At 50.5% G+C, this 12,794-nt stretch overlaps 1 protein-coding gene across 1 annotated transcript; it reads right to left on the bottom strand.

Moving 5' to 3' along the window:
* Positions 1-11,295: 11,295 nt before the first annotated feature.
* LOC136536548 (uncharacterized) lies at positions 11,296-11,831 on the bottom strand. The gene is made up of 2 exons (XM_066528803.1): positions 11,682-11,831; positions 11,296-11,568 (listed from the first exon to the last, which is right to left on the bottom strand). The coding sequence occupies exons 1-2, from the start codon at positions 11,829-11,831 to the stop codon at positions 11,296-11,298; spliced, it is 423 nt and encodes a 140-aa protein (XP_066384900.1).
* Between the last annotated feature and the right edge of the window lie 963 nt (positions 11,832-12,794).

Below are 12,794 nucleotides of genomic sequence, written 5' to 3'. Positions count from 1 at the left end.
ATTTATTCGATATCTATGCCTGACACACGGGGACTGGCTACTTTCTCGGGTGGATTACTTTTTTCTAAGCCTAGCACCACGTGACTACACCACCTACTGTCAGGCTCGGGGACTAAGTGGGCACACTTCACCTTGCGGTGAATGTGTTTGTTTTTCATCTCGAGGCTACGCTTGGGGACTAGTTACCTGCTCGGTGGTTTAATATTTTCTGAGCCTGGCACCACGTGACTACGTCACCTACTGTCAGGCTTGGGGACTAAGTGGGCACACTTCACCTTGCGGTGAATGTGTTTGTTTCTTCTGAAAGACTCCGAGCCTCTAAAAGTTAAACCAAGGTATCTTTAACCTCGTGGTTGGACTCTAAGTGGGCACACTTCATTTTACCGCGTAGGAATTTTCAATTCTGAAATTGAGCTCCTTACACCCTTATGTCAAGCCGTGCTCGAAACACACTGGTCGGTGATGGTGCACGCTGCTCGGCAGCTGCTCACAATTGCTCGGCGATTCATTATGGTGGTCGGACCATGATTTGGACAGCTCGGTTTTTGTTCGCACCTGCTCAGAAAAGTTCAAGACGGCGTTGTTCAATGGGTACAAGGCGCTCAGGGACTAGCTGTGGGGGGTATGACCCCGGATACCCACGGTAGACCACATGGGCTACGCCTCCAAGGGCGGTCCAGCCCACGAGAAGGAGCCTTGCGGGGCATGATTCTGCTCGGCGCCTCCCGCAAGGCATGGGGAGGATATCCGGAAGATGTTACGTGATCTGATAGGATATGTACGATCCCATGTTTCTTGTAATCTGTTATTACTTTCCGGTTATCTCTCAGATCTAACCGACTTGTAACCTTGCCCCCCGGACTATATAAGGCGGGCAGGGACCCCCTATAAAATCATGGCAAATCATACGATAGCTAATACAAACCAACAGATCACATGAGTAAGGTATTACGTCATACTGATGGCCTAAACCATTATAACTCGTGTGTCTCTATTGCCTTCTTGTTCATGATTACACGCTCCTCTGCCGATCAATCTACCATCATGGGATACCCCTTGGTAGACTGCCGACGATATTCTATTGACAGTTGGGCACAACGATTGTTTCAGAAAGGGTATATATACCCTTATCAGCCCCCGAGTGAGACCCGACCCCTTGCTATTGCTAGGGTCAGGTGTCACTAAAGATCGAGGAGAGGATAGTGAAACTAGCAGGAAAAGTGTCTCTTGTTTTAGAAACATTATTCTTAGTTTTTGCACGTACCCCCTCATTAGGATCTGAGGCATTGTTCTGTGACCATGCATTCGGTCTCCTTGTGAGTCGAACTTTCCTCGAGCCCCCATGCGTAGTGGGGTCTAGTTGAGGGTTAGCTCATCTTTGTGATCATCTCCTCATCCATGGTTTTCACAACTGGAGGGGTTGAGCTAACGTCACTTGCCTCGATGGCTCAAGTGACGCGCTCAGTGAGCTCTCTAACGGGCATATTCGAGTGGAATTCAGGTCCATTGTTCATGACTGGGTTCCCATAGCCCTCATGTGGCATTCCACTGCTCCTTAACCCGCCTCCCAGTAGATACCTGAGTCATTCTGAAGACCGACTCAGGTGGCCCACTGGCCTCCCCTCGATGGAGATTTTATGGGCTCGGCTCGAGGTTAGGATCAAATGAGAAGGTCGAGATGACCCTGTCCACTTCTAAGCGGGTCGGGCAAAGGCCATTGGGGCTCATCTGCATTTTCTCCCCTAGCTCTGTTCGACGTGTGGCGGCCTCGAGCCCTTTGTGGGCCAGCCTTCGAACCTCGGTCAGTTGGATTCTCGAGTTAGGGTCAGGCGGCTTGAGCCCCTGAACCCCGTTGGGCTTGGTAGGGGTCGGCCAAATTTCATGTGTCATCCTATTTGTGGTTTTTGCAACCAGAGGGGTTGAGCTAACAACACTTGCCTCGATGGCTCGAGTGTCACGCTCGGCGAGGTCTCTAACGGGCATGTCCGAGTGGAATCCGGGTCCATCGTTCGCTGATAGGGTTGGCATAGCCCTCATGTGGCATTCCACTGCTCCTTAACCCATGTCCTAGCAGATGCCTAAGTCATTTCGGCGATCGACTCAGGTAGCCCACTAGCCTCTCCTCCATGGAGATTCTGTGGGCTTGGCTCGATGTTAGGATCAAACGAGAAGGTCGAGATGTCCCTATCCGCTTCTGAGCGGGGTCAGGCAAGGACCACTGGCGCTCATCAACATTTTTCCCCTAGCTCTATTTGACATGAGGCAGACTCGAGCCCTTCGTGGGCCAGCCTTTGAACCTCAATCGATTACTGCTCACGTCGAATCAGACGACTACCGCTTCATGACGCGACACGAAGCGTTTTGATGCAATAATTGCATATACGATGCTTGGATGTATGGGATGAATGTATATATGAATGTATGAATGCATGCATGAGAATGGATGGATGAATGATCTTGCACTAGAAATAAAAGTGGAGGTTGGTAAAGTTACCTTGATGGCTCGAGTGACGGGTTTGGGTAGCTCTTACCGAATATGTCCGTGTGGGTTCTAGATCCATCATTCATGATAGAGTTGGCATAACCTACATGGGGGCTTCCCACTACTCCTTACCCGTCTCTCGGTAGTGGCCTAAGCCATCTAATCAACTTGGGCGACCGGCTCGCCTCTCCTCGATGGAGATTCCGCAGGTGGCCCCCCTGAACCCTTCCTGGGAAGGTGAAGGCTAAAGCTCGGGGTGTAGGGATAAAAAATCTGATCATGCTAGTGAGCAAAAATGCCATAGCTGCTGGGGCATAGGTTTCTTGCGGTCCGACCAGATTTACTCAGAGTTTGTTTCCTCACACCTTGCCTCTAGGTTTTAGTATGAGAAAAGGGGTCGAGCATAGAGAATATCTACCGAATAGACACTCTTGCCAGCCCCCGAGTGAGGCCCGACCCCCTACCATTACTGGGGGGCTTGATAGCAAAATTAATAAGAGAAAACATACATAAATGAAGGGTGACCCATCTCTCGACAGTGGCTTCAAGCCGTCCGATCGAGTTGGGTGACCCATTGGCACATGATTTACCTAGATGGCTCAAGTGATGGGTTCGAGGAGCTCTTACCAGATATGTCTAGGTGGAACCTAGGTTCATCATTCGTAACGGGGTCGGCATAGCCCTCATGTGGCATTCCACTACTCCCTAACCGTCTCTCGGCAGTGGCCCGAGCCGTTCGATCGGCTTGGGTGACTCACTGGCATAGGGCTTTCCTACGATGATAGAGGATGAGATTACCCCCAAGAAATTAGTTAGGTAGCTAAGCCAAGCGACAAACTTGTAATAAATGGATAAGCTCTTTAATTTTGTTATGACTAAACAACTTTTTTGCCCTTCTCCCATATTGTATAAAAAGGTTAGTGTGTTCCAACCCCTTCCATCATTAAGGCCGTAAAGCCCGGGGTACGGGTGAACAAACTCTAATCATGCTAGTGAGCAAAGGCACCGTAGCCGTTGGGGCATAGGTTTCTCATAGTCCGACCAGTTTTACTCAGCGTTCATTCCCGCAACCCTAGCTTTTAAGTCTCAACGTGAGAGAGGGTCGGGCACAGAGAATGTTTGCCAAGTGGACATACTCTTAAATGTGTACCGACTCTTTCCTTAGTTAAGGCTAAAAAGCTCGGGGTGTGGGTGAACAAACTCTGATCATGCTAATGAGCAAAGGCGCCATAGCCGCTGTGGCATAGGTTTCTCACAGTCCGACCAGTTTTACTCAGCGTTCATTTCTACGACCCTCGCTTCTAGGTCTTAACGTGAGAAAGGGTCGGGCGTAGAGACTGTCTACTAGATAGATATGCTCTTATTAGCCCTTGAGTGAGGGCCGACCCCTTGCTGTTGCTAGGGTCAGGTGTCACTAAAGGTCAAGGAGTCAATAGCGGAACTGATAAGAGAAAGTGTGCGTATATTATGGGTAAAAGTGACATAGCTGCTCGATGTTCCACTCATTGATGAAGACTTCACCGTCAATGGTCTTGAGCTTGTAGGCGCCTGGTCAGAGCACCTCCGTGACGACGTACGGTCCCTCCCATTGTAGAGAGAACTTGTGGCAGTTCTTGTTGCTCTAGACAAGGCGGAGCACCAAGTCCCCGACATTGAAGGCCTAACCCCACACTCAATGGCTGTGGTACCGACACAACTCTTGCTGGTATTTCGCTGAGCAGAGGAGGGCGATGTTGTGTGCTTCATCTAGCCAGACGATGGCATCCTCGAGGGATGCCTCGGCTCCCTATTCGTCATACATCCTGACCCTCGGCACTCCATAGTCGAGGTTGGTCAAGAGGATAGCCTTAGAACCATAGATCATGAAGAATGGTGTGTAACCGGTGGCCTGGCTAGGGGTCGTTCTCAGGCTCCAGAGCACTACGGGAAGTTCCACGACCCATTGTCCATCAAACTTGTTAAACTGGTTGAAGATCCTAGGCATGAGGCCTTGTAGGACCATGCCATTCATGCGCTTGACCTACCCATTCATGCAGGGGGTGCGCCATGGTGGCCTAATCAACATGGATGTGATATTCATCACAGAATCGGAGGAACTTTTTTCTGGTGAATTGCGTGCCATTGTCCGTGATAATGGAGTTCGGGACCCCAAAGCGATGGATGATTTCAAGGAAGAACATCATGGCTTGCTCAGACTTGATCATGGAGATTGGTCGAGCCTCTACCCACTTTGTAAACTTGTGTACGGTGATAAGCAAGTGCATATAGCCCCCGGGTGCCCTCTTAAGAGGTCTGACTAGATCGAGCCCCCATACCATGAACGACCACGTGATGGGGATTGTCTAGAGTGCTTGGGCCAATAGGTGGGTCTGCCAGGTGTAGTACTAACACCCTTCGTAGGTGCGCACAATATGTTCAGCATCGGCTACTACGGTCGGCCAGTAGAAGCCTTGTCAGAATGTGTTTCCAACCAGGGTTCTAGACGTGGCATGGTGACCGTAGACCCCACCATGGATATCACTCAGCAACTGCTTCCCTTGCTCGATGGGAATGCAGCGCTATAGGATCATAGTGTGGCTCCACCTTTAGAGTTCTCCATCAACAATGTCAAAGGACTTGGCACAATGCGTGAACTGCTAGGCCTCTATGGTAGAACCGCCCGAAATAGCATACTTACGGAGGCGCTCATCTTCCACCAGACACTAAGCACCCTGAAGGAAAGCTACAACGAGCGGTGTCCATCGGGCACACCCCGAGGGAGAACCCGAAAGATCCACATTTTTCCCAAGGATCCAATAATGAGAATAAGTTACAACACAAGTACATTTCATACATTAGAGTTTCTTAAAAAGTACATTATTACAATACCAAATACCAGAGTACGGAATGATAAACAGCGGAATTTAAAAATAACATCTAGCGGTAGGGGTGAGGATTCTGTTTGAGCCCACCAGAAGGATCCTCCACACAACGGTACTCTTCAAGCATTACCTGCAACAGGGGTAAATGAATCCTGAGTACACAATGTACTCGTAAGACTTACCCGGCTAGTGGGAATACTTTCCTGACTCTAAAGGATATGATAGGCTTTATGGGTTGCTGGTTTTCTTTAGCAGAAAGCAATACTAACAGTGATTTCTTATTTATGTATTATTATTATCAGCCGTATTAAGTGTTCATCTAGTCAATCTATATAAGCACCTGTTCTACTTTCAAGCAAGGGTTGAGCAATCAGTTCTGCTCCTTCTCCTTTTCCACTTTTAGTTCTTACTACGGTACTAAACCGCAGACAAGCCATACCGGATCGCCCAGCGATTCGTGAATCAATGTGCCCAGCTAGGTGCCCCGAAACACATGCCCCGCTTGTACCCTAGGCACAAGCAAGACTGACTCGTCACTTTCCTATCTCGGGTGTCCAGGTCCCCATCCAAACTTGGACTCCAAGCCCCCACATCCCGAGTCCTGAACTCCATGTGGTGCAAGGACCTCCACCATCCCCACCTCCAATCAGTCGGTTCAGAAAGAGCCAGATCCACGACAAGAGAGCAACAAGTCTTCCCTACGCCCATACCCAAGTATGCGCTCGGGACAATAAATCTATGACTTGCCTAGAGTCATATGCAACGACCGGTCCTTAATCGACAAGGACAGAGACAAAGTGTAACCGAGCTATGCCCTGTTGGCCACAGGACACAACCCTTTACACCCACCAATACCCAAACCATTTCTCTGCCCAGTCACCATTTACCTTTCCATCATTTTATCATGATTGTCCATATTTTATTTCCTATTTACGAGTAACGGCAGGTCACTCACGCTATCGATATCCTGAGCATAACAGCTACTCGACCTGTACTAGTAGGACTCATGGGTAGGTATATTTATGCAGGTAGTTTCCATAAAATGCCTATAACTTAAATGCACATCATATATATATATATATATATATATATATATATATATATATATATTCGGTGATCATAAAAATATGGGTTATGCACCGAGGCTTGCTTTGGGCAGGCGCCGGGTCAGTAGGGTTAGCACCAATAGGCTCCTGGGCTTTCTCCTATGCGAAGATCTCCTCCTTGTACTCCTCGATCACCTCATTGTACTCCGGCTCACCGACGGGCACGAAGTCTACCAGTTCATGATCTACACGAATGATGATGCAATGTTTAATAATTTAACAACAACAGCTCTTAAAATAGAAGTACATTGATATAACTACTAAGCTAGTGCTATCATCCACGGTGCTACATTATCTATTGCTATCGACAACAAGTATCAAGTAAGGCATTCATCGTTATTCCAGCAACTATCGGTATTTTCACTCCTAACACCGATTTACGCTATATACCAATAAATAAGGGTAATAGCTACTTTATTTAACAACACCTTCAAATCCTACAAAATTTACAGCGAGCACATAACATCCTCGAGAACCTACTGTAAAATTTTCAAGGGCAAAACTATTACCGATTTGCCACAAGAATTCCTACAATTATTAATCTACATAATACTAAGCTTTCTAATTAGAATTTATGAGCCTATGATCATAACAGCTAACTATGAACTAACTATACTAACAGATATATTGTATTTTTGCAAACCTAACAAAATTAGTCTCACTATTTCTAGACAACTACGCAATTTACTATGATTTATCGAAGTTCAATTCATAACTAAAATAAATAAACATGTCTATTTCCTAGAAATTAAGAAACTAAACTTGGCGTCGCGGCCCTACACGCGTGGCCTGGCCCGCCCTGGCGCGACGTGCGTGCCAGCACAGCATGGCCTAGTCGTTGTCCCACCCGCATGTGCCAGCAGGCCACAGCACGGCCCACGCGGAAGCAGGGCCTAGCCGGCCAACGGATCGCGATGGGAGAGGCCCACGCGCGACGGCAATTATGCACGAACACCCCCGATCTATAATGAATTCATAGCGAGCTCTAGGTCACTATTTCATCAGTCTACATTTTTACAGCAGCACCCTCCCCTTTCTCAATCTTCCTCGCAGCGAAGCCCCTGGCAGCTGCGCGCGCTGGCGCGACGCCGCTGGCACCGAGCGACCACACCTGCGCCACCCGAACCTCCCAGGCCTAGCTAAGGGGCCGATGAGTACCTCAAAGACAACGCGTGGCGACTGGGGGTGATATGGCGAGCGGAGGCATAGTCCCGAGCTCCCTCCCTGGTGGTGGCCCCCTTCCTACGGTGGCGGGAGTGTTCCCGTGAGTGACAACGAAAACGGGGCAAACAACGAAGCTAGTGACTACCCAAGGTTACCTTCACGTTGACGATATGGCTAGAGATGGCACGAGCAGAGCTGGCCACGTGCACACCGACACTACGACGGCGCCCGGTGATGGCACGGCCGTGTCAGTGGTGGCTGGACTACAGCAACACTGCGACCGAGGTGCGTAGGGTGCTTAGGAGGGTAAGGCTGAGCTAGCGGTGCACTGAATTAGCCCGGGGTGCCTTGGTTGTGCAGTTAGCCGATGGCGCACGTCCGTCCGGTCTTAAGGACCTAGTGGCGCGGCCATTTGAAATTAAGGCACAGCGAGGTGAGAACTGCAGCACGGTGGGCTAGGTTGGAGGGCGGTCTGCCTAGCGGAGCTACAGGCAAGACCAATTGAAGCACGATACAGTTACCACAGCGAATTTGAAGGGCGGCCGTGCCGGTCATGGCGACAGCGGAGACAGGGGAGCTTGGCACGGCTCGGTTCGGCCTGGCTATGGATGCCAACGCATCGTACACCAATGGGCGACAGCGAGACATACGCGACGTGCCCCAGACGACCATCCACATGGCTGCTGTTGCAAGGCGATGAGGCGTGGTATGGTGCCACCATGGCCAACACCAGACAAGACAAGAATAGGGCAGTGCGACACTGAGGTGATGCGGATGCAGGTGATCTTTCTGTGAGCGTGCAGCCAAGGCGGGTCAAAGGGAGCAGTAGCGGCGTGGCGATGGGCAGCGTGTAGCGTGGACCCAGCACACTTCCGGCCTAGGCAGTGCAGAGCAGGGCATGGCGCGGCAGTGCACGCCGGTGTCCTGGCGTAGCACATTAGCCGTTGAGATGACCCGCGCGCCCACGAGGATAGCAAGCCTCCAAGGCAGTAGCGTAGGGCCCGCTCGCATCACAATAACGGCGGCATGACGATGAGACCTATGCCACGGCACGTAGGGCGAGTCAGCCGTGGCGGCAGGCGAGCAGCAGCGATGGCCGTGGCCAGTAGCGGAGGTAGACAGCGTGGCAGTGGGTGTGGCCTGTGCGACAGTGGGCACTGGCAAGCCAGCAGCGGTGGTGACCACGTCCAGGGCCAAGCCATGTGCTGAGCACGCTTTTTAAAGCAGCTAGAAAACTTATTCGCAAAGCTCCAAACGCCAAACTAATTGCTCGATGCGCAAGAGGGTACATCAAGCTATCTACCATAGTCAAGACATCATGCTACCTCCTAAGCCAATCGCTCCACACAGCTCACCAAAAGTGGCTTCATCGACCACTTCCGAAACTTACGTGAACGACGTCGAATCGAACGATTCCACATCAAATTCCAAATCTGACCTACGGGATGTACTAACTAGCTATCCTTGTCCTCGATCACATATATTTCATCGCCGTTCACAAAAACGTTCTATAGCATTTTCATTCAACAAAAAAAATTCGGTTAAGTGACACGAAACGTAACATTGATTCATGTTTCATATAAATGTTTCAAGGACCGAACATTGCTTTATCATTCATGTTATACACATATGCACAAAACCATGATGCTCATGCGATGTTTAGCAAAACAGTGCAATGTAACACCGAGGGTGTTACAGCCTCTGTCTTATTCGTTGGCAGCGTCTTACGGAGGAGGTAGTCGAGGTAAGGCGTCCTCCAATTGGCCAGATGGTTGGGCTCTGTCGCTGGATCCTCGTCAAGCTCCATGACCTTAGGGTCGGATGGAGGCAACGGTTGGTTAGCCCCCAAGCCTAGGGCAGGTGGCCCATCATTGGCTCCTCATAGCGGACTGAGGGCTTGTGCTAATTGTTGGCAAAGATGCCCATTGGCACCGGCTCTCGGCCAGACGCCGCTTTCGCCAGTGCGTCGTCCACCTCGTTGAGACGCCTTAGGATGTGGTTGAGCTCAAGACCATTGAACTTGTCTTCTAGCTGGCGGACTTCTCGGTAATATACAACCATCTTGGTATTGTGGCAGCTTGACTCCTTCATGACTAGGTTGATGACCAGCTAGGAGTCACCCTAGACATTGAGGCGTCGGATACCCAACTCGATGGTGATGCGTAGGTCGTTGATGAGCGCCTCATACTCAGCCACATTGTTGGAGGAGGGGAAATGGATGTGAACCATGTACCTCATGCATACCCCAAGGGACAAAACAAAGCCTAGCCCCGCGCTGGCGCCTTTCTTCATCAGTGATTCATTGAAGTACATTAGTGATTCATCGAAGTACTCCTGGTCGATGACTACTGGTGGTATTTGGACCTCAGTCCACTCTGCCATGAAATCAGCCAGCACTTGGGACTTGATAGCCATCCGGGGGCATACGAAATGCCTTGACCCATCAGCTCAAGTGCCCACTTTGCGATTCTTCCCATGGCATCCTAGTTTTGGACAACCTCACCGAGGGGGAAGGACATCACGGCCATCATTGTATGTGACTCAAAGTAGTGACGTAGCTTCCTCTTGGCGATAAGGATGGCGTATAGGAGCTTCTGGATTTGGGGGTAGCGGGTCTTGGAATCAAACAAGACCTCGCTAATGAAATACACGGGATGCTGCACTTTGAGGGCGTGCCCCTTTTCTTCTCGCTCCACCACTAGGGCGACGATGACCACTTGCGTGGTGGCCACAATGTAGAGCAGAAGTGGTTCTTCGTTGGTCAGAGGGACCAGGATCGGGGCCTTCATCAAAAGCTGCTTGGCCACGTTAAGTGCCTCCTGGTCCTTGGGCGTCCATTCAAAATGGTTAGCCTTCTTCAGGAGCCGATAGAGTGGGAGACCTCATTCGTTGAGACATGAGATGAAGCGGCTAAGTACAGTGAGGCACCCTGCAACTCGTTGTACCCCCTTTACGTTCTAAATTGGGTCCATCCTTATGATGGCCGAGATCTTCTCTGGGTTAGCTTTGATGCCACACTCGGAGATGATGAAACCCAGCGGCATACCCCTCAAGACCCTGAAAACGCACTTCTTGGGGTTGAGCTTAATGCTATTTGCTCGGAGTTTTGCGAAGGCCTGCTAAAGGTCAGCTATGACCTGGTCAGCCCATTTAGACTTGACCACGATGTCATCCACATAGGCCTCAACGGTTTGCCCGATGAGGCCCCTGAAACATTTGAGCATACAACGCTGGTATGTTGCCCCAGCATTCTTTAGACCGAATGACATTGTAATGTAGCAGAACGATCTAAATGGGGTGATGAAAGATGTTACGAGCTGGTCGGACTCTTTCATCATTCTTCCAAAGGAAATGGATCCTTTGGACACGCTTTGTTGAGACCCGTGTAGTCAACACACATTCTCCATTTCTCACTCTTCTTTTATACAAGAATGGGATTAGCTAACCACTCGGGGTGGTATACTTCCTTAATGAACCCGACCGCCAAAAGCTTCGTAATTTCCTCGCCGATGGCCCTACGCTTCCCCTCATCGAAGCGATGTAGGTGATGCTTCACTAGCTTGGATCCTGGCTTGATCTTCAAGGCATGCTCGACAACTTCTCTTGGAATGCCTAGTATGTCTGAGGGTTTCCACGCAAAGATATCTCTGTTGGCATAGAGGAAGTAGACGAGCGTGCTTTCCTATTCGGAGGAAAGCATGGTGCCAATACGCACCGCTTTGTCCTTAGAGCCGTTGGGGTCTATGAGGAACTCCTTGGTGCCCTCCACAGGCTCAAAAGACCTGGCCAACTGCTTAGGGTCGGGCGCTTCTTCGACGACCTCCTTCCTAATGGCCACAAGCTCCTTGGAGGCGACAATTGCCGTGGCGTGTTCGCAGCACTTGACCTTGCACTCGTAGGCACACTGGAAGGAGGTGCTGATGGTGATGACCCTACATGGTCCTATCATCTTTAGCTTCAGATAGGTGTAGTTAGGGACGGTAATGAACTTTGCATAGCATGGACGTCCCAGGATGCGTGGTAGGTAAGGGTCTCTGTCCTATAATTGGTTAGATCCCCAAAGGTTACAGGCACATTGATCTTCCCAAGTGGCATGACCTGCTTTCCAGCCACGATGCCGTGGAAAGGTGCCCCAGTCAGTCGGATGCATGCTCGGTCGATGCCCATGGCGTCGAGTGTTTTAGCGTACATGATATTGAGGCTGCTGTCTCCATCCATCCGTATCTTGGTGAGCCGCTTTGTGCCGATGATTGGGTCAACCACAAGCGGATATCATCCCAACTACGGGACACATTTTGGGTGGTCGGTCCAATCAAAGGTTATGGCGGACTCTGACCATCAGAGGAAGGTAGCCGCAGTCGGCTAGGACATATAGACCTCATGGCGTGCAAGCTTCTGGCCACGCTTGGAGTTGTAGGCCACCGATCCTCCGAAGATCATGAGGCAGCCATTCAGTGTCGGAAAGCCGTCGTCCTTCCCCTCGTCGTCGTCCACGATTGGCTTGGGCTCCCCCTATGCTCCTCCCTGTTGGAGCCTCCAGACAAGAACCGCTTCATGAGGTCACAGTCCTTGTAGAGGTGCTTGATGGGAAAGGCATGGTTCAGGCATGGCCCTTCGAGTAGCTTCTCGAAGTGGTTCAGGGTACCCTCGGTGTGTTTTTGACCCCCTTACGGTCGGTGGTGGCCACGAGTGAGCCCTCACGCCGCTGCTTGTTCTTCTTCTTGCTGGGGCGGTTGGAGGCACCTTTGCCAGCGTCCTCATCTCGCTTTGCCTTGCCCTTAAGGTGGTCGAAGATCGCTCTGACCGCCTCCTTGCCTGAGGCATGGCTGGTGGCGATGTCGAGGAGCTCCTTGGTGGTTCATGGGCCCTTACATCCTAGCTTATGGACCAAGGACTCATAGGTGGTCCCAGATAGGAAAGCTCCTATGACGTCGATGTCGGCGATGTTAGGCAGCTCATTGCACTACTAAGAGAAACGCTAGATGTACCCACAAAGGGTTTCCCCAGCCTTCTGTCAGCAGTTTTTGAGATCACATGGGTTCCTAGGATGCTTGTATATGCCCTGGAAGTTTCCTACGAAGATCTCTTTTAGGTCCGCCCAACTTTGAATTTTGTAGGGCGAAAGGTGTTCCAACCATGTTCCTGTCGAATCGGCCAGGAACAATGGAAGGTTGCGGATAA

Source organism: Miscanthus floridulus, chromosome 2, assembly GCF_019320115.1.
Source record: "Miscanthus floridulus cultivar M001 chromosome 2, ASM1932011v1, whole genome shotgun sequence".
Lineage (NCBI taxonomy): Eukaryota > Viridiplantae > Streptophyta > Magnoliopsida > Poales > Poaceae > Miscanthus > Miscanthus floridulus.
Note: the sequence above shows the minus strand (reverse complement) of the source record. Positions and strands in the feature narration are given on the sequence as shown.

Excerpts from the sequence above, each read along its gene's own strand:
- LOC136536548 (XM_066528803.1), bottom strand. The coding sequence starts at position 11,831 with ATGGATGGAGACAGCAGCCTCAATATCATGTACGCTAAAACACTCGAC. Across the intron at positions 11,569-11,681 it reads TTGGGAAGATCAATGTGCCT|CTAAAGATGATAGGACCATG; the intron begins GTAACCTTTGGG and ends ACCTATCTGAAG.